This window comes from Budorcas taxicolor, chromosome 20, assembly GCF_023091745.1.
Source record: "Budorcas taxicolor isolate Tak-1 chromosome 20, Takin1.1, whole genome shotgun sequence".
NCBI classification, from domain to species: Eukaryota; Metazoa; Chordata; class Mammalia; order Artiodactyla; family Bovidae; genus Budorcas; species Budorcas taxicolor.
In genome coordinates, this window is record NC_068929.1 from 34,899,794 (window position 1) to 34,921,700 (window position 21,907).

A 21,907-nucleotide genomic window follows, 5' to 3' on the forward strand; every position below is an offset into this window, starting at 1 on the left:
GTGGGACGCGGAGGCCTCATTGGTTCTCACCTCCTCTCGCTGAGCTTCAATTGGCCGGAGAACCTCTCACTCCGCTCCCGTTGGCTCTCGCCGTGTCTCGCCGCTCTGTCATTGGTAGGCCGGCTCTCGGGCCACCACACGTCACTCTCTCACCCCATTTTCTCGGCCCTCCGGCTTTGTCCCCGCCCCTTCCCCCGCCCTTCCAGCCACAAGGGAAACCCCCCAGCTAGTCGTTCCTCTAGTTTCCTTCGGATTGGTTGAAGCTGGGCTAGGGGGCGGGCACTCCGGCTCTCCTCTGCCGGCCACGATTGGCTGCTGGGGCCACTGTCCCGCCTCTCACGGACTCCCGGCCTTGCCGGAGTCCGGTGGGTCCGCGGCTATAAAGCTAGTGGCGGAGGGGAGGCGGCTCGCACTACCCCTTCGTTGGTCGTTCACTTTCTACGACCACCGCCCGGTCATATTTGGGTGAGTGTCCCGAGTGGAGGAGTTGACCCGGGCTGCCGAGGCCTCGCGGGCAGGATGAGGGCACGGCGGATTGGTGTCCTTGACTAGGCCCGAAGGAGCTCCTGCTCTGTCGGGTCGGGGCTAAGGTTTGGACCTGGACCTGGAGGATAGGGCGTTGGGAGCGGGGTCCGTGCGGGGCTTCCCCTGCCGGGGACCTGGGGCCGACCGCGGTGGGTCCTGGAGGACAGGGGCATTAATGTGGGCAGGCGAGTCGCAGAGGGGAGAAGGAGAGGGTATTGAGGGGTAGGCTTCTGATGACATAGTCAGGAGCTGGAGGTGCTAGGGGAGTGGCTGTGACCACCTTGAGGGGATGGGGGTGGGTACCTGAGGGGGCCAAGAAAGGAGCTGGCCTGCTAGGGTGTTCCCGGAGCCTTGGCTTCAGGGTGGACTCCGAAGGATGCGGAGGATCACACTTGGAGCCTTGTAGGTTGGCAGGGGGTGTGTCTTCTTGCCTCTTAAAGAGAGTGACTGGGAGGAAGGGAGGTGGACAGCGTTGCTCTTCTTCTCTAGCTCAGGTGCGAGAAAGCATCACAACCGTGGTTTAACCTGGCTGAGTACTTCACACTCTTGACTGCTTCAGTATGTGCTTGCTTCCAATATCACAGGTCCCTGCTCCCACCTTCCAGCCTCCATATTTTTTAAGCCCATATATATATGTCTCTTCCGTGTTCTGAAAGCCCGTATCTCCCTCCTGCTAATATTAATAGCTTCAGAATCAGCCTGACTTGTTATGATGATGTAATGGGCAGGCACGCATAGGGCTTCACACACAGTAGGCTTTGGGTTGAACCAAGGACTTTTCAAAACTCGATATATGGAGTCTTTGAAAAACGTGTGAATTGCCTTGACCAGTGGTAGAGAAGGGATTACCCACCCTGGAGGAGAGTTTTGGACAACAGGTAATGTGAGGCTGTCCCTGTTGGTAACAGTTGCCCGGCGGCCTTGGTTTAGGGCATCACAGGCTTCTTCGCTCACCTCTGCATCAACTTTTCCCTCAGACTGATGCTCTTGCCAACCTGCTGCACCTGAGATGGTCTAGCCGCTGCTGAGTAAAATTTGCTCTATTTCAGGGGTGAATTATGAAAAACCATGGCAAGATAAATGAGAAGATTAAGACACAAGGAAGGGCTAGTAAGATTTTTCCTTCTGAGGTGGAGTTTAGACTTCTTTGCACAGATTTCTGTTAGAAGGCTAACTGAAAGTCCTTACCCTGTATCTAGGCCAAATGGTTCTTTGCAGCTTGAGATATCCAAGCAGTTTGTGGTTTTTTTATTTTTAAAATTTGAGTTATTTTTTTGTGTGGATGAGGAGGGCAGGGATGATAGCAGATCTTAAGGAAAAGGAGAAAGACTTTATTTTCTGTGTGTCTAAACTTTGCAGGTCTCTCTCCTAAGTTTGTAAATTTGCACGTAAATCAGTTCCAGTGTAGTTCAGTTCAATTCTAGTTTAGTAAGTAGCCCCAGTTCTCAGAAGGTGTTTCAGATTGGGTGAGTTATACGAATATTTTGTTTGGGGCCATAGAAGTCCACGTCATTTGTTGAACTAATCCTGGGCCTTTGTTTTTTCTTTTTCTTTTTTTAAAATATTTCTCCAGAGTGCTTTTACATCTTGTTTCTCTTAACTGAGGGATTGATTTTGAGATTTTTTTTTTCTGGTTGACGTTTTCGATAGCTTTTCTCACGGGAAATGCAAAACCCTGATATTGGTGTAATATGTGTTTCCTGGGGACCCTAGCATTGTTTAAAACAGCAATCCAGTAGAACTGAATGGGGGGAGATGCACTGGGGCTGTGGATGGAGGAGTTTAATGGGCTATATATCAGAATCTCTATTTAGTTTCATTTGAAAAAGAAAACAGTCATAATTTTGTTGGGTTTATTAAAAAACCAAGCATCACAGGATGTGATATTTTGTTTCTCAAGACAGTGGTATAGATTAAAAACATATTACCCAATCTCATGGGAAGGCGACAGGACTCAGTTCTTAATAATCTAGTCATCCTAATGCTTGGCTTGTGGTAGTGCCCGCTTGCTGCTTGTTAACCGAGTGTAGTGAGAGCAGTGGAGAAGCTAGTCTTTCAGAGCTTACAGGCTTCATCTTTGGAAGGCATGGACCTGGAGGGGTGTGCATTTGGGAATGACATAAGGCCAACAAGTGTTCTCTTCTGATTCCATATGAATTCCTTACATTTTTCAGGGAATAATTGAAACCTACCATTTGCTTTGAAGAGCAGCAGAAAAAAGGGTGTTTTTTTTTTTTAAGCTTTTGGACACCATTTGGGGCTGCAGCTCATCTTAAAGGGATAGTGAAAAGAATTCACTAATGAGGGCTGCTGCTATAACTACTTGAATTTAAAAGATTTTTCCTCTATTATAACTCCAAATTCAGTCACTCAAAAAATGCAATTGTGTGCCCTTTACTCCAGCATCTCAAAGGGATTTTAAAAGAATCAAAATATAGCCCTTCTCCCAACAGGAATCTAAGTATTCCATATGCTTAAGAAGACTGCCAGAAACTAGCTTTCCACTGACAGTGGATTCTGAAGGCTTCAGTGTCATTGTGAATGCAGGGCCTGACTAGAAAGCTCGAGGAAACCTTCCTGGAAGAGGGAGGACCTTGAAATATGAGTAGAGTATCCGATAAGCAGACCAGTACCTCTGAGGGGAGGCAGGGTGTCTGTATTTTTTTGTTAGGGAACTAGACCAGAGTTGTACAGATGTGAGCAAGGCTTTCCTAACAGTAGTTTTGCTTGCTGGCCCTCCTAAGGAGAAAAGGTTGCCAGCTCATTCTCAGTTAAGAAGGATTCCTGGATTTCTTTCCTGTAATGATGAAAAGGATCAGCAGGTAACTGTGTGTGGTTTATTGTGTACCAGAATATGTACTGGGGAACTTCTCTGACCACCTCTTTGAATCTGTGCTAACAAGGGAGGCAGAGGAGGAATTCAGAACACTCAATAAACCCCAGGAGAAAGTTGGTTGGCCCTAGGCAGTCTCATCATTCTTCAGGTGTGTTGTGTGTGTATTAGTTACTCAAGTCGTGTCCAACTTTTTGTGAACCCGTAGAATCCAGCCCTCCAGGCCCTCTGTCTGTGGGATTCCCCAGGCAAGAATACTGGAGTGGATTGCCAGTTCCTTCTCCATCTTCAGGTTTAATCTCTGCCAAACTCAAAATGCCTATGATTTATTAACTGCCTCCTAAGCCATACCTCTTGCCTCTGCCGCTTGCTCTGAAGAGACCTGTTAGAAATAAGCTGATAACCTGCTTGAGCCTTTGGCACTGCTGTTTTTGTCCAGGTAGAGAAGCCTCCTAGCAGCTGCAGAAGAGAATGGAAAGCTGCAGGCTTGGGGGGAGGTCCCTTTTGGATTGATTTTTTTTTTTTCCCAGAGCAGCATTTGTGGGCTCCATTTCCTGTCGACTCCAGGCCTCTGTTTCCCCTGAGAACCTGAGTAGCTGGGCAGTCCTGTGCGGTTCTTTTATCTTCTGTGTCTCTCCTTGCTTTCTCTTGTGCACTGAGTTCACTCCCTCCCTTCTCCCTGCTGCTTGCTCTATGCCTTCCCACCTAAGCTCCCTCCCTGATGGAAATAATCAAAATTGAAAGAAGGAATATTGGCAGTTCAGGAGAAATTCCCTTGATTAAAATAGTGTCAAATGCATATACATACGTGGTTTCAAGAAGAAATATTAAATTATTTAAATAGTTTCAACATTTTTCAGAGAAGAGGGATCATGCCCCGCCCCCCAGTAGTTTTCATGGAAAGTTTAATTTGCAGATTACAAAAGCATAATTTGAGGTAATCAAGAACACAAAATTAGTTCTTTTCTCATTGTATAATCCTGTCATCAGGTTTTTGGAATACAGTAGTCTTATCTTTTCCGATAAAACTCAGAATCTATTTAAGGTGGGGGGAGATGAATGAAGTAAAAGGAACTAAGTCTATAAGCTCTTAAATGATCTAATTATGTGAAAGCAGTAAAGCTTTACTGAATAGCATCTGAGAGTACTCTCCAGTTAATCAGGCAAGGGCAGATGCTGTATTTGCCAACAATTAAATAGAGCCCAAAGGTAATTGTGTTTGCATCCAACAGGAACTGTTCCAAGTAACAACCCTTCAAAGTAAACGGACAGAGTAAAATGCTCCAAGGTCACCTTCCATTTTGTTTCCACATAATTTAAATGATGATAAAACTTAATGATCCTTGGTCTTGATATCAAATATCTACCTTTTTAACCCAAGCTCTAAGAGGAAAATCACTTTCTAAAAGGTTGGGGTAGGTGACAGTGACCATGTTGAAAACCAGGAGCATAAGATTAAATAAATGAAGGTAATTCACTCTTGCTAGAAAGATTTGTTTTTGTTTGAAAAATACTGAGAAGTAAGATAATTATCAGTGTGTTGGTGCTTTATATTTTTTACATATTTTATCTTCTCAAGCATCCTTTACAATCAACCGGGAGGGCAGGTATTAGCTCCATTTTACACAGGAGGAAATTGAAGCTCAGAAAGGCACAGACTGTCATTAAAGTCACAAGCTCCTAAGTGCAGAGCAAGCTCTTGAATGTGTAAGTCTCTTTACTCCAGAGATTTGTTAGCCTAGTACAACTTATATTCCTCTCCCCCGATTCTTGAAAACCCTACTTTAGTAAAGATTACAACTCTCCCAGCATCATACTTGGTTTAAAGCCTGAATCAGTCATATGAACTACATGTATCAACTTATTACCAGAACTGAAACTACCACTGTAAGAGCTAATAAAATAAGGAGAAAAAAGTTTTATGATCTTTAAGTACCATTTTTTTTTTTCCTTAAGCAAAGTCAAATTCTGTTCTATATAATGTAATTGGATCAGGAAATGTTGATTTTAACTTACTTAGAATTGGAGTCATTATTTGATATATGACTTTAAAAAAGGTTCTTATTTGAAATTCCTAGTGCCTGAAGGAGGAGACAGAGTGACAGACCTGGAGACTGCAGTTCTTTACCCCTCACACAGGTATGGCATCCTGTCATGCTGCTAAAGGAGAGTCTTCCTCTCTAATGGAAGGGGGAATTTTAATTTTTTATGCTAGGACAAATAACCATTGTGTGCACTACACATTCTTAAAACCCATTATAGAATTTTATTTTATCTTTCAAATATTGATTAATGCCATAAAGCTTCAGAAGGCTAATTTTGTGTTTATTAGACTAATGTTTAAAATCTAGAAACTAATTTTCAAAATTAGTGTTCGTTCATAAGAGGCAAAAAATGTAGATAATAAAATGTAATCCTATAAATGGCTTAATCAGAAACAGTCACAGGTATGCACGTGTACCAATAGTGCATGTTGAATTACAGCCTCGAAAGATATCCATCTGGGCTACGGATGAATGTTTACAATTACGTGAGGCTGGACAGTAGTTATAGATGTGTTTGAACCAATAGTCGAATTATTTGCAGCTATCGCTTTCTTCTGTAATGATGGAACTCCTCTTATGATTCTGCTTTTTTATGCTTCGGCTTTATGATTTCTTATGGTTGTTACTAATTTTAGATTAGAAGGCTAGTAGGATTTCATTTATTCAACATCCAGCTTCTAGCCTATGCCAAGCGTTGGGCTGGAGACTAGGGACAGAAAGACGAACAAGGTAACACGCCTTGCTTTCCAGAAGCTCCTTGTGCAATGCAAGGAAGAGGCTTGGAATAGTTTTAAATAGCATCTTATCAAAGGTCAGATGTGCATTTAGAAAGGTGATCCTAGGACAGGGGAAGGATGGAGGCAGAGAGCTCAGGAGGCTGGCATCATGGTCCTAGGAACTGATGCCAAAGTCCCTCCCTGATGAGCCCTGAGGAGCTAGGTCTGCCCTTATATCAGCATCCTTAGCTGATTTCCCTGCTTTTTTGCCCCCTTTTTTTTTTCCTTTTTCTTTTCCCATCTGTCTGTCATTCACAAACTTAAAAGATTCCCAGCGGATCATATTGGTCCATCTTGTGTCCTCTTAGGTAGGAAGCATTCAGAAATTGTTCACAAGGAAGTGGGACCTGGAACTCCTATCCACCAGAGGGGGTGAGCTTTCACTTTAGGACAGATTGAGTCTCTTCTGGTCTTTGGTGGAAGATAGCTTTGGAAGGTTCACAGAGTTCTGTGGTAAAAGTGTTTTTCTCCTCCTTTGTAAAGAAGAAATTTTAAATGAAAATTTATATCTTTTTATTGAAAATCTCAGATCTTTAACGCCTTTTTTTCTTCCTCTAGTTTATGTCTGGCCTATATCAGAGGACATTTGAGAGGACGACATAAGAGCACACACTGAATAGAATAAACTAAAGATTTTAGACCAGAAACTATACCAATCTTTTTGTTTTAAATGCCATGAAGCCAATTACTTTCTGAATTAATACTCCTCTCTTTTTCTACTTTTCTCACTTTCCCTCAATTTCAACCAAAAGGTAAATATTTTCAAATTAGATAGTGTTTTACCAAGGCTTCCCTTGTGGTTCAGCTGGTAAAGAATCCGCCTGCAATGTTGGAGACCTGGGTTTCATCCCTGGGTTGGGAAGATCCCCTGGAGAACGGAAAGGCTACCCACTGCAGTATTCTGGCCTGGAGAATTCCATGGACTCTATAGTCCATGGGGTCACAGAGTCGGACACAACTGAGGGGCTTAGACTTCACTAACTTTTACCAAGGATGTAACGAAAATACTTTGGCTATCAAAAATCCTCAGAGAATGAGCAATGTTGACTGAAGTAGACAATGTAAAAAATTTTCCACACCAAAGTCTGAGTCATGATTCACTTCATGATTCACTTTGATGGGTATAGATTAATTTAGTTTAGCTACACTTTTTCCCCCCGAAGTGAAACAAGTCACTTGTTTAACTCTCAGTTCAGTTCAGTCGCTCAGTCGTGTCCGACTCTTTGCAACCCCATGAATCGCAGCACGCCAGGCCTCCCTGTCTATCACCAACTCCTGGAGTTTACTCAAACTCATGTCCATCGAGTTGGTGATGCCATCCAGCCATCTCATCCTCTGTCGTGTCCTTCTCCTCCTGCCCCTAATCCCTCCCAGCATCAGGGTCTTTTCCAATGAGTCAACTCTTCGCATGAGGTAGCCAACGTATTGGAGTCTCAGCTTCAGCATTAGTCCTTCCAATGAACACCCAGGACTGATCTCCTTCAGAATGGACTGGTTGGATCTCCTTGCAGTCCAAGGGACTCTCAAGAGTCTTCTCCAACACCACAGTTCAAAACATCAATTCTTTGGCACTCAGCTTTCTTCACAGTCCAACTCTCACATCCATACATGACCACTGGAAAAACCATAGCCTTGACTAGACAGACCTTTGTTGGCAAAGTAATGTCTCTGCTCTTTAATATGCTGTCTAGGTTGGTCATAACTTTCCTTCCAAGGAGTAAGCGTCTTTTAACTTTATGGCTGCAGTCACCATCTGCAGTGATTTTTGGAGCCCCCAAAAATAGTCTAACACTGTTTCCACTGTTTCCCCATCTATTTCCCATGAAGTGATGGGACCAGATGCCATGATCTTCGTTTTCTGAATGTTGAGCTTTAAGCCAACTTTTTCACTCTTCACTTTCACTTTCATCAAGAGGCTTTTTACCTCCTCTTCACTTTCTGCCGTAAGGGTGGTGTCATCTGCATATCTGAGGTTATTGATATTTCTCCCGGCAATCTTGATTCCAGCTTGTGCTTCTTCCAGCCCAGTGTTTCTCATGATGTACTCTGCATAGAAGTTAAATAAACAGGGTGACAATATACAGCCTTGACGTACTCCTTTTCCTATTTGGAACCAGTCTGTTCCATGTCCAGTCCTAACTGTTGCTTCCTGATCTGCATACAGATTTCTCAAGAGGCAGGTGAGGTAGTCTGGCCTTCCCGTCTCTTTCAGAATTTTCCACAGTTTATTGTGATCCACACAGTCAAAGGCTTTGGCATAGTCAATAAAGCAGAAATAGATGTTTTTCTGGAACTCTCTTGCTTTTTCCATGATCCAGTGGATGTTGGCAATTTGATCTCTAGTTCCTCTGCTTTTTCTAAAACCAGCTTGAACATCTGGAAGTTCACAGTTCACATATTGCTGAAGCCTGGCTTGGAGAATTTTGAGCATTACTTTACTAGAGTGTGAGATGAGTGCAATTGTGCGATAGTTTGAGCATTCTTTGGCATTGCCTTTCTTTGGGATTGGAATGAAACTGACCCTTTCCAGTCCTGTGGCCACTGCTGAGTTTTCCAAATTTGTTGGCATATTGAGTGCAGCACTTTCACAGCATCATCTTTCAGGATTTGAAATAGCTCTGCTGGAATTCCATCACCTCCACTAGCTTTGTTCATAGTGATAGGTCCACTTGACTTCACATTCCAGGATGTCTGGCTCTAGGTGAGTGATCACACCATTGTGATTATCTGGGTCAAGAAGATCTTTATTTGTACAGTTCTTCTGTGGAAACCCACTCCAGTATTCTTGCCTGGAGAATCCCATGGACAGAGAGGCTTGATGGGCTACAGTCCACGGGTCGCAAAGAGTCGGACATGACTGAGTGGCTTCACTTTCACTTTCTGTGTATTCTTGCCACCTCTTCTTAATATCTTCTGCTTCTGTTAGGTCCATACCATTTCTGTCCTTTATTGAGCCCATCTTTGCATTAAATGTTCCCTTGGTATCTCTAATTTTCATGAAGAGATCTCTAGGCTTTTCCATTCTGTTGTTTCCCTCTATTTCTTTGCATTTATCACTGAGGAAGGCTTTCTTATCTTTCCTTGCTATTCTTTGGAACTCTGCATTCAGATGCTTATATCTTTCCTTTTCTCCTTTGCTTTTCGCTTCTCTTCTTTTACACCTATTCGTAAGGCCTCCTCAGACAGCCATTTTGCTTTTTTGCATTTCTTTTCCGTGGGGATGATCTTGATCCCTGTCTCCTGTACAATGTCACAAACCTCCGTCCATAGTTCATCAGGCACTCTATCTATCAGATGTAGGCCCTTAAATCTATTTCTCACTTCCACTGTATAATCATAAGGGATTTGATTTAGGTCATACCTGAATGGTCTAGTGGTTTTCCCCATTTTCTTCAATTTCAGTCTGAATTTGGCAATAAGGAGTTCATGATCTGAGCCACAGTCAGCTCCCGGTCTTGTTTTTGTGGACTGTATAGAGCTCCATCTTTGGCTGCAAAGAATATAATCAATCTGATTTCAATGTTGACCATCTGGTGATGTCCATGTATAGAGTCTTCTCTTGTGTTGTTGGAAGAGGGTGTTTGCTATGACCAGTGTGTTCACTTGGCAAAACTCTTATTAGCCTTTGCCCTGCTTCATTCCATATTCCAAGGCCAAATTTGCCTGTTACCCAGGTGTTTCTTGACTTCCTACTTTTGCATTCCAGTCCCCTATAATGAAAAGGACATCTTTTTTGGGTGTTAGTTCTACAAGGTCTTGTAGGTCTTCATAGAACCGTTCAACTTCAGCTTGTTCAGCGTTACTGGTTGGGGCATAGGCTTGGATTACTGTGATATTGAATGGTTTGCCTTGGAAACGAACAGAGATCATTCTGTCAAATGAGATTGCCTCTAAGTACTGCCTTTTGGACTCTTTTGTTGACCATGATAGCTACTCCATTGCTTCTAAGGGATTCCTGCCCACAGTAGTAGATATAATGGTCATCTGAGTTAAATTCACCCATTCCAGTCCATTTTAGTTTGCTGATTCCTAGAATGTCGACGTTCACTCTTGCCATCTCCTGTTTGTCTACTTCCAATTTGCCTTGATTCATGGACCTTACATTCCAGGTTCCTATGCAATATTGCTCTTTACAGCATCAGACCTTGCTTCTATCACCAGTCACATCCACAACTAGGTATTGTTTTTGTTTTGGCTCCATCCCTTCATTCTTTCTGGAGTTATTTCTCCACTGATCTCCAGTAGCATATTGGGCACCTACTGACCTGGGGAGTTCCTCTTTCAGTATCCTATCATTTTGCCTTTTCATACTGTTCATGGGGTTCTCAAGGCAAGAATATTGAAGTATTAGGCTTAATAATATAATTATACCTTATTTAGTAAGTACCATATAAGAACTAATCAGAGCTGATTTGATTATGATAAACATAGATTAATTCTGGAATTAGAGCTTTGTTTTATGGCGTAAACTGGTTCACATCTTCAGAAGATTATGTATTTTTCCACTGCACTGCAGGCTATTGGACCGGGCAGGGAAAATTATACTGTCCTCATCATGTTTAGAGCAGTTTGAAGAGATGAAAAGAATATGAAGGGTAACCTTGTGGGAAAGGCTGGAAGAGTGGTTAATCCTACTGCCTCTGTTTTGGTGATTTAAAAGGAAGCATATAGGAGGGGTTCTTTTTATAAGTATATGGACTACTTTTTTGTTTCTAATACTAGTTTTAGAGTTCTTTTCTGTGGACTATGCAGACGACTTAAACATATTTTATTATAAACTTAGAATATGCCTTGTGACACATTAGATAGTCCCTTTAGGTCTTCAGTTAAACCTCAGTGTAGCCGAGTTTAGATTATCATAAAATCGATGGATTTGCCTATAAGAGGGAAGAGATGGGACAAAGTGGAGAGGTGCTTCTCTGCTGACTTTAGTGTATCTGCCAATGAGTGATTCTGTCAAGAAATACAATAGTGGAGGCTAGAAATCTGGGAGTTGTCTACTCTAAATATTTCATCCTTTTCCTACCATCTAGTCAATCACAATTTCTGCCAGTTTTTTGCTTCCAAAACTTTCTGAAGCTGCTCCTTTTCTCTTCATGTAGTAATTCCTCTGTTTCATTAGCTATATCTCATTGGGCTTCCATATCAACTTCCTAACTCAGATCCATTCTTCACATAGCACCAGTGACTGTGTAAAATGGGGACTCACACTTTTCTGGCTGTTGATTCCTCAGTAAGGAATCAACGTTGTATTGCAACCCAGAATACGTGTGAATAATTAAAACAAAATTTTCATGAAAAATTCTTGGCATTTACCATGTGCCATGCAATCTGATATTTTGGTTTTTTCTATTTTGTTTTAAAAAGATGTTGTTTGATGCTCACTAAATCAGTTCCAGAATTGGAAAAAGACTGATCTGAACACTAATGTAACCATATTGTTTAAAACTCTTTTGATGGCTTCTTAGTGCCTTCATGGTGATGCTGAAGCTCTCTAACATCACATGCCAGAACCTTTATGACTCACCCCTTAGCTAGCTCTGCTGACCCACTACTTGCCTGATCTGCTCATTGGGCTCACATTTCACTTCAGTAAATTAGTATAACTTTCCATGGTTCCTTGTGGTGTGCTTTTGTGTATGTTGTCTATCCTGTGAAAACTACTACTCTCTGCTTCTGCAGAGCTTTACTGATTCTACCAGCTCATTCCTAAGACGACCAGGAAGCTTTTCTTCTCGTTCCTTCCCCAGTTGGGTTAGGTAGTTCTGACAGAATGAGACTGGACTGTCTCTGTCGTTTCACTTGTTTATTGTTACATTTGTAGCTTGCTATCCCACAAGACAGTGAATATTAGAAAGGGCAAGGGTTACGTCCTATTAAACTTACCCCGAATGTTTGGCATTTAACATGTTGTCATTGTTTGGATGGATGAAAAAATATAAATAAGATTCTTGTATTTAGAAGGAAGATTCAACTGGTTTCCCTTAAGGCCTTTAACTTAAGATTTTGTGACTATATTTCCAGGTGCTTATTTTTCAGGTTTTAATATACTCCTATCTTGATAACCTACAGGCTAAGGGTAGATCTCATGATTTAAGGACAGCTTCTCTGCTTGAGATATTTTCTCAAGATTTCAATAATTAACAGCTCACTATGGCAGCAGCCTGAGATTTCATTATCACCAGTGCTCCGCCTGTGTTGGCAGACTGGCAGAAGAGAAATGACATAAATACGGGATCTGCCTTTTGTCAGTGGCAGCAGCAGCGAGAGTGTGGGGCTTTGGCTCTCCCTCAGCAGCCAAGGTGCAGCCTTAGTAGGAGTGTGCGCTCATGGGGTCTGAACAGTAACCATCTTCCCCCTTTTGCTCCTGTAGCTGGGCCGACGGAGTGGTAACCATTGCCCTATATTAAAATCCTCCTTCTTGTTAGAAACATCTTGAGTAATTTCTCTTTTTCTGACTGAAATAACCTCTAAAGAAATTGAGGCTCTGATAGGTCTGACTTGCCCATAGGTCATAGCAACACTCTTGAGTGGCTAGCACATTTTCTTTTCACTGTTGGTAAATAAACACTACTGAACGTTGGTGTGGCAACGGTGCAACTTTTAAAGGCCTTTTTTTTTAAAAAAAGGGATTATTTTAAGAGGTGATGTCTAAGATGCCATGCAAATAATATGTGGATTATGGTACCAGTTTTCAGATTTGGATCAGTTGTTTTCTTTTGCCTGATGTAGAAGCTAAATGATAATCTTGTGATCTCATGATCATTTATCACCTGTACACTAGCTGTGGAAAGTACAGAATATTAAGTTTTGACCTGTTACTGGTCCGGGAACTTGTCTTTGCTTTAAATTGTAATCATCTGGGTTCTAGATGGTGGGGTGGGGGTGGGGGTTACTTTGGAAGGCTGAATTTAATAGCAGGGGCCTTGAATAGAGTGCCATGGCAGACTTGGCAGTGTGGCCTTTCTACGTACTGGGATGGTTTAGATCAATAAAGAATGCAGTACTGTTTGACCTAATTAAAACGGTTAGTAGGTAACAGGTTTAGTTTAGTATCTTAGTTTAACTAAAACTGTTAGTATGTAAAGTCCCATAAAGTCAATAGCTATGAATAATCCATATAGGGAAATGAATGAATGATTTAAACTTTTTGAGTGGCCAGGAATAGATCAGATACTTAAGTTCTGATCTGTGGGCCATGTTACTAAATTCTCATTTTATTTTATAGTTCTTTATAACATAGATGAGTCTTACTTCAGCTTTCTTTACCTCTAATAATCATATTTTAAATCTAAAGATACCTAGTTTTGAATAACCTGTAAGTCTTTCTAAAAGATGAAAACTTTAAATAATAGTGGAGTCAATAACTCTGCTTATACTATCATTGCTACCTCCACATATTAAAATTGTCCTAAGAATATACTAAATTTAGAAATTAATATCAATGTTGATTTCTCAAGTTTGAACTTGACAGTCTACAACCTATAATCTAAAACAATGTTTTTGGGTTTTTTTTTTTTTCTATTTTTCTTTCTAAAGTTCTTTCACCATGCCTGGGTCACTTCCTTTGAATGCAGAAGCCTGCTGGCCCAAAGATGTGGGAATTGTTGCCCTTGAGATCTATTTTCCTTCTCAATATGTTGATCAGGCAGAGTTGGAAAAATACGATGGTGTAGACGCTGGAAAGTATACTATTGGCTTGGGCCAGGCCAAGATGGGCTTCTGCACAGATAGAGAAGATATCAACTCTCTGTGCATGACTGTGGTCCAGAACCTTATGGAGAGAAATAGCCTTTCTTATGACTGCATTGGGCGGCTAGAAGTTGGAACGGAGACAATCATCGACAAATCAAAGTCAGTGAAGACAAATTTGATGCAGCTCTTTGAGGAGTCTGGGAATACGGATATAGAAGGAATAGACACAACTAATGCGTGCTATGGAGGCACAGCCGCTGTCTTCAATGCTGTTAACTGGATCGAGTCCAGCTCTTGGGATGGTATGTTGCATATTTTTTGAAAGACACTTCCCTTGAGGATGAATAGGCCCAAATACCATTTGCAGACTTTACCAGTTATGCTTGTTTGAACGTGTTCAGAAAGATAGCTATGACTTTCAACTTACTTACTTTACAAATTAGTTCTCTTTTAGTTCAGTTCAGTTCAGTCACTCAGTCGTGTCCGACTCTTTGTGACCCCATGAATAGCAGCACGCCAGGCCTCCCTGTCTATCACCAACTCCTGGAGTTCACTCAGACTCACGTCCATCAAGTCAGTGATGCCATCTAGCCAACTCATCCTCTGTCGTCCCCTTCTCTTGCCCCCAATCCCTCCCAGCATCAGGGTCTTTTCCAATGAGTCAACTCTTTGCATGAGGTGGCCAAAGTACTGGACTTTCAGCTTCAGCATCAGTCCTTCCAGTGAACACCCAGGACTGATCTCCTTTCGAATGGACTGGTTGGATCTTCTTGCAGTCCAAGGGACTCTCAAGAGTCTTCTCCAACACCACAGTTCAAAAGCATCAATTCTTTGGCGCTCAGCTTTCTTCACAGTCCAACTCTCACGTCCATACATGACCACAGGAAAAACCATAGCCTTGACTAGACAGATCATGTAGGATAAAATTAGCTATCGAATTTTAGTCAGAATATATTTTTTTTTCTTTACCAAAGATGGGAAAATATGATACATTCTGAGAAAATACCATACTTTCAGTTTGTATGTATGATAGTTAGGGTGTCAGTCACCTTCTTGTATACTAACAGTAATATTTTTCAGGACGGTATGCCCTGGTAGTTGCAGGGGATATTGCTGTATATGCCACAGGAAATGCCAGACCTACAGGTGGAGTTGGAGCCGTTGCTATGCTAATTGGGCCTAATGCACCTTTAATTTTTGAACGAGGTGAGTGTTTGGGAAGTATTTTTTTTATTTGCACAATATGCTGAGAAACTTAAAAATTAGAAGCTTGTACTTGGTGTTCCATTAAATGCAGGCACTACCTGCTAAGAGCTTTATGTGTATTATCATATTTAGTCTTCATAGCAATCCTGTGACATAAGTGGTGTCATCCCCATTTTACAGAGGAGTAAAATGGGTTTAAGTAGGATTGCTAACAACTGAGAGAAGTAACTTGCCCATAGTCATGTAGTAATTTGTTTTCAATTCAGAGCAATTGTGATTGTCCAGTTAGGTGTATGAAACTTGCATAAAATGTTGTATATCAAGAGGCTTAGGCCTGTCCATGGCTATTGTTATGTTTCACTTTAATTACATATACACTTCTCCTTGTGATTTCTATTCTGCAAGTGATGAGTTGACTAGATTTAAGAAAAGTTCTCAGATAATGCAATTTGCTTACTAACATACATCAGGAAGCAGAGTTACAAGGACCTCTTCCTTTTTTGTTCTAATAGGACTTCGTGGGACTCATATGCAACATGCCTATGACTTTTACAAGCCTGATATGCTTTCTGAATATCCTATAGTAGATGGAAAACTGTCCATACAGTGCTACCTCAGTGCATTAGACCACTGCTATTCTGTCTACCGCAAGAAGATCCATGCCCGGTGGCAGAAAGGTGGGTTTTATCAATTTTCCTTGGTTTTGCGATCTGTCGAGGGTGGTGTAATGTACTCACTGTCTAGTGTGAAACTGCTTCATGGGCATCCTTCATTAGTGTTTTCCTTTAACCACTGCTTCCTCACCCACCAAATAGCATAGTTTTCCCACAGTTTCTGATAATGTGTAATTTAAGACAACAGGTAAACTTTGCAAATAAAGTTTATTTCTGTAAAAATACTTAGGATGACTTAACCCAGTAAGAATATCAAAAGTAAGGTAAAAAAAGAAAGTAACTTGAATTTGGTACATATTCTGAGAGAGGTAGACAATTGCAAACAAATTTTAGTTTGCAACTGTGATCCGGAGAAAACTAATGAAAATAAATTACCAAAGTGACCCCCACCTCCCTGCATAGTCTTTTTGTACTTGACCTGTGAATTCTTGGACTTCCCTTGTGGCTCAGCTTGTAAAGAATCCGCCTGCAATGCAGGAGACCTGGGTTCGATCCCTGGGTTGGGAAGATCCCTTGGAGAAGGGAAAGGCTACCTACTCCAGTATTCTGGCCTGGAGAATTCTATGGACTGTATGTATAGTCCATGGGGGTCGCAAAGAGTTGGACACGACTGGGCGATTTTCACTTCACTTCTGTGAATTCATAGTTGCTTTTAGTGTCATCATCAATCTCTGTCTTTAACCCTGAGAAAGTGCTTGAGATACTGAGAAGGACAGTATTTGAATTAAAACCATGAAAGCACACAGTATTATATAAAGTATGCTTTTTCCATAGTCCAGCTTTACTTTATAGGGTTTTTGAAAGAGGGTTAAAAATAAGATTCAATAACCGATATTAGGAAACATAGTGGCCTTAGATAAGCATTCTTGAAGTATGTAACATAGACTGTTTACACAGTTATTTTCTAACATTTATTAGACTCTGCAGTAAGAAATAGACTTTGCATTGTTATGTGCAGTTAAATGGAAACTGTCATCAAATTTTTTTGCCCATGCTGCAAGTTATACAGTTTACTCTTTTCTACTTTTTTTCATTCAGACAAAAAACAACCTCTTAATTTATTAAGATTAAAAAAAATACTGGCCTTGATCCATTAAATTGATTACACAGCCCACTAATGGACTGTGATAGTTTCATTTGAAAACCAGTAATAGTGTATATTGTTCAATTTCTGGATGTCTTTTTGACACAAATTTTAAACCATAGAGATATTTCATTGTATAGTATATTTTTTATTGCTGCTTAAAGATATAAAGACATCCCAGCCCTGTTCTAAAATCAGACTTCAAAAATTAGTGGCTTAAATGGATTATAATTTCTTTCTCTTTCAGAGGGAAATGATAGAGATTTCACCTTGAATGATTTTGGTTTCATGATATTCCACTCACCCTATTGTAAACTGGTTCAGAAATCTCTAGCTCGGATGTTGCTGAATGACTTCCTTAATGACCAGAACAGAGATAAAAATAGTATCTACAGTGGCCTAGAAGCCTTTGGGTAAGAGGAATTATGATTTTTCTCCCTTATATGTGAGAGTATTTTTTTTCTATTGGTTAAACCGCTATTTATACAGACATGAAAATTTTAGAGTCAAAAGAAGTCATCTTGTCTAACCTATTTAATCAGTGAAGAAACCGAGTCCCAGAGAGGTAGTCGCTCACCTGTATGAATTCTTTAGTCTTTTCTATTCAGATTTTCTTATTTCCCCCTTTTAGATCTGTTCCTGTTGTCACCTTGATAATAGAGCCCCTCAAGTGCCTGTATTTATACAGCAGCGTCTTCACTCTTCTCCCTGCCTCTCTCCTGCCCACATCCATTCTGCCCTTGGCCACTCCTGATATCTGCTCTCATACTCCTTCCGTTTTCCCTGCTTTTTGGGCCTCCTGGCATGCTATGCCTGTTAAACTCTTGCTGTTTCTCCTGTGTCCCTTCTCCATCTGATAAAATATATTTTAACTGTTTATAACACTTGGCTCCAATAAATGTGCCTCTTCTAACTAAATAGACAATATTATGGACTTGAAATAGTAGTATATTCTGTTTGGTGATGACAGAGCTGTAGGGGGTTATTAACCCATTAGAATTATGTTGTCTTGATCATTAAAGAAAAAAAAAACTTTTCAGAAAAAGGACCATATTTGTACAACTGTTAAATCTTACCTCACAATTAGCATACTGCTGCTTGGTTTTTAATAACTAGAAATCAGCATCATATACTTCTATTAGAATGGTAGTTAGATCCAGTAAGTAATATAGTAAAAATATAGTCTTTGGACACTACAAGATTATCTTTTTTCTAAAATTTTCAGGGATGTTAAATTAGAAGATACCTACTTTGACAGAGATGTGGAAAAGGCATTTATGAAAGCTAGTTCAGAACTCTTCAATCAGAAAACAAAGGCATCTTTGCTTGTGTCAAATCAAAATGGAAATATGTACACATCTTCAGTGTATGGCTCCCTGGCTTCTGTTCTCGCACAGTAAGTATGGATTTCCATTGCTTCAATCCGCTTGTTTGGGGATGTTACATTTCTAAGACCAGATCTGGTATCAGGCATGTTGGTGGCAGGTCACAGAATGGTCTTTTCCTTGGAGGTTCTCTAGCCTCTTCTCTGTTGACTTGAAGGAGGTATGCAATGAGGCTATAGTTATTTATCCCAGAGTACTAAATTTCACACTAGCTTTCCCTGTTGTTCTCATGGTCTATTCTTGACCTACAGTTGAACCATAAATCCCCAGTTGACAAAGTAGTTTATTTTAGGGCATAACTTTTCTCAATTCCATCATTCCTAGAGAGATGAGAACTCTTTGTTTTCAATCTGCTTACTGTAAACAGTAAAACTGTAGGTCAGATCCCTGGGCTTAGGATGAAGTCTCTTCCAGCTGTGGTTCTCTACCCACTGTAGTAGGCTGAGTTAAACTTTAAGAGCTTTTTTCCTCCTACACAGGTACTCACCTCAGCAGCTGGCAGGAAAGAGGATCGGCGTGTTTTCTTATGGTTCTGGTTTGGCTGCCACTCTGTACTCCCTCAAAGTTACACAAGATGCCACACCAGGTAAATGCTGAGTCTTTTAACAACAATGTATTGAGAACCTACTGTGGTAAGGCTGACTTAGCAGGCTTCTCAAGTGAACGCTTAAGTCTCTTCCATAGATGTTGATGACATTTTAATCTTTATTAGTTCTTTCAACACTCTGCCCAAAAATTCTGCTTTAACTGGGTAAATGGCAAGATTATGTCTGAGTCAGAATATCTTTCCTTCTTTCCAAGTCAGGAAAAAAACTGTATAATGAGCTTAAACATTTTTTTTTTTAATGGTATAGTGTTTAACTTTTCCTCCTTTGGCAAGTAATTTTATTTTAATCTATTATCTCATTAAAAAAAATCTTTATTTACTACTGGGCCGCGTGGGGTCTTAGTTGCAGTGCTTAGGCGCTCTAGTTGTGATGCGCAGGCTCAGTAGTTGTGCCCGGGCTCTCAAGTTCCTGGGCTTTGTAGTTGCAGCATGCCGGCCTAGCTGCTCTGAGGCATGTGGCATCTTAGTTCTCCAACTAGGGATCAAACACTTCCTCTGCATCGAAAGGCAGTTTCTTAACCCCTGGACCACCCACCCAGGAAGTCCCTTTTATGGCATTTTTAAAGCATAGGTAGAGAAAAGGAAGTGTCTTTATTTAAGGCGGGCAGCTTTCGAGTCTTCACACTAATGACTGAGACTGATCATAGGAGTGAATAATACCAGGCCATTTCTTGTGGTTGGTGGTTTATTAAGTTATCTAATGTGTATAAGGATGTGGTTTTAGCTGTATTTAAGGATACTTTTGTGCAAAATACAGAGGAAAAACGGATGGAAGACTTGGCATTATTTTGAAACTGTTAGTTGACTCTAGACAAGTTATTTATAGTTTCACATCCCACCTATTTCCTCAGTTGTCTACTGGCCAAGGCTGAACAAATGTCTAGTCAAGGCTCATAGGAAGCTACGTCAAATAAATAACATCTTATCTTTTAACTAAACAATAGCCTGTAGTTCTGAAAGAGATGAAAAGTTGTTTTTTCCATTTGGCAGCATTTTGTTCAGGCTTGGGATATGTATACTATTTTTAGTGTTTTAATGTTGCAATTATTTCCTATTTCAGGGTCCGCTCTTGATAAAATAGTATCAAGCATATGTGATCTTAAGTCAAGGCTTGACTCGAGAACTTGTGTGGCACCAGATATTTTTGCTGAAAACATGAAGCTCCGAGAGGATACTCATCACTTGGGTAAAAACATTAAATTGTTAATAAACACCCAGAAGCCTACTGGAGGGCTGTTTTATTACCAGATGAGTTATATGTTATAACTCATTTTTCATATCCTCTGCCTTTCCTTTAGCCAACTACATTCCCCAGAGTTCCATAGATTCCCTCTTCGAAGGAACATGGTACCTAGTTCGAGTAGATGAAAAACACAGAAGAACCTACGCTCGGCGCCCCTCTCTAAACGACGACACTTTGGATGAGGGAGTAGGCCTTGTGCCCTCGAGCACTACAGCCGAGGTAAGTAAAGCTCCTTGTGTTTGGTCTTGGGCTTTGACTGGATAAGAAAATCTCCATCCCCAGGTCTCCTGACTGAGGTGACCTCACTGAGATTTATGCACTTAAAGGAATGTCAGTAAAGCAGGGTGATTCAGAACCAGGCCTCTGGGAGTGGGTTCCAGCTGTGCTGTTTTCCAGTTGTATGCGGTGCTTTGCAGTTATTAGTATTTTTCAGTGCACAGTAAGTACTAGGCTTTTTTTAGCAACACCAAAGTTTAAAGCAAAACTGAGAAGGCTCACTTGTGGTTTGTATCTTGGTGAGAGATGAAGCAGGGGCTGGGTGTTAAGCCCCTCACATCCCTTCTCTCAGGCCATTGTCTAATCTATCTCCAGGTATCAAGAAGGAATAGTAATTGTTATGACTGGAATTCGTATTACATGCTAGTCACTTTTTAGGTTTTCTACATAAACCCTTATAAAAACCCCCTTGAGGTAAATGCTACTGTGCCCATTTTAGAGATGAAGCTGAAAGAAGTTAAATGACTTGACCAAGATCAGAGCTAGGCTTCAAACTGAGGGCTTTAAAAACTTGGAAGTTATTTATTTTATCCGTTCAGCACAAATGTGCTGAATGCGTAGTCTTGCTCTTTGAGGTAGCAAATCAAGCCACGAGTGTTTGAAATCAAAGGCAAGATATAACAAGGGAAATACTGGGTATGGTAGATAGATCTCCGTGGCGCTCCTCTCCCTTGCTACTGGATAATCATATGATACGTTCACCATAAGGTAAAGAATGGACATTTTTGTTCCCTCCATGAAAAGTTCTACAGAATATATATTTATATATGTATAAATATATATATAATTTTTTCTCTCCAGAGCTGCCCTTTTCCTATTAGAACTTAGGTTAGCAACATGATTTTTCTTGTTTCTTTTGTTTTTAGCATATTCCAAGCCCTGCTAAGAAAGTGCCAAGGCTCCCTGCAACAGCAGCAGAACCTGAAGCAGCTGTCATCAGTAACGGGGAGCATTAAGATACTTCTGTGAGGTGGAGGACTTCGGGGGGGTTGGGGGAATGTATGGGAACAGTTGGGGGAACGGGACATCTGGGGTCAATTTTAAAAGATTACATGTTGCTTAAATTTTTACGTGACTGACGTGGAGCCTGGAAAACTCGTGTCCTTGAGAAAGTCTCTTTGCTCAGTTTGCTAACATGCTTCCTGTTGTGGTCTAGCCGATGCTTACTGTACTCGAATGATGGATGTTAAGGGCTCTGTAAGACTTCATACCTCTCTGGCCGTGTGTATGCATGAAGCTTAGTTTTTAAATGTGGCCTGAAATTGTGCACTTCTGGCAAGGAAAGCAGCGGTACTAGTCTCTGATTTTAATTTTTTTTAAACATGTAAGAATTTTATACTTTGAACAAACAAGATTACTGAAGGTTCCTGTGGTTTTTGAAAAACAGTTTTTAGTTTAGGGAATGTGTGGTTTTAATGTAATATGCACAAACCCGGTTTGAAAATGACAAGACAAACACACTCTTTTTCTAGAGTTTGTGAATCCTTGAGAGAGAGAGAATTGGGAACGGTGTCACTGGTTCTGGAAACTGTTACTTTAAATCCAGGCTGGCAGTGAT

The 21,907-nt window shown here is 40.9% G+C and overlaps 1 protein-coding gene across 3 annotated transcripts; it reads left to right on the forward strand.

Moving 5' to 3' along the window:
- The first annotated feature begins 345 nt into the window (after nt 1-345).
- HMGCS1 (3-hydroxy-3-methylglutaryl-CoA synthase 1) lies at nt 346-21,328 on the forward strand. Of its 3 annotated transcripts, XM_052659141.1 has the most exons (11): nt 346-465; nt 5,437-5,497; nt 13,719-14,176; nt 14,955-15,080; nt 15,593-15,757; nt 17,086-17,251; nt 18,064-18,234; nt 18,703-18,809; nt 19,891-20,016; nt 20,129-20,292; nt 21,216-21,328. In XM_052659141.1, exons 3-11 carry the CDS (start codon nt 13,729-13,731, stop codon nt 21,303-21,305), a joined length of 1,563 nt encoding a protein of 520 aa, XP_052515101.1. In that variant the 5' UTR covers nt 346-465; nt 5,437-5,497; nt 13,719-13,728; the 3' UTR covers nt 21,306-21,328. The 3 variants fall into 3 exon arrangements, with proteins under 3 accessions (XP_052515101.1, XP_052515102.1, XP_052515103.1); XM_052659142.1 differs by lacking the exon at nt 5,437-5,497; XM_052659143.1 differs by lacking the exon at nt 346-465 and having other exon boundaries at nt 5,436-5,497.
- The last annotated feature ends 579 nt before the right edge of the window (nt 21,329-21,907 follow it).

Coding starts and splice junctions, on each gene's coding strand:
- HMGCS1 (XM_052659141.1), top strand. CDS start 13,729: ATGCCTGGGTCACTTCCTTTGAATGCAGAAGCCTGCTGGCCCAAAGAT. Junction 17,252..18,063: donor AGTGGCCTAGAAGCCTTTGG/GTAAGAGGAATT, acceptor TAAAATTTTCAG/GGATGTTAAATTAGAAGATA. Junction 18,810..19,890: donor TACACAAGATGCCACACCAG/GTAAATGCTGAG, acceptor TTCCTATTTCAG/GGTCCGCTCTTGATAAAATA.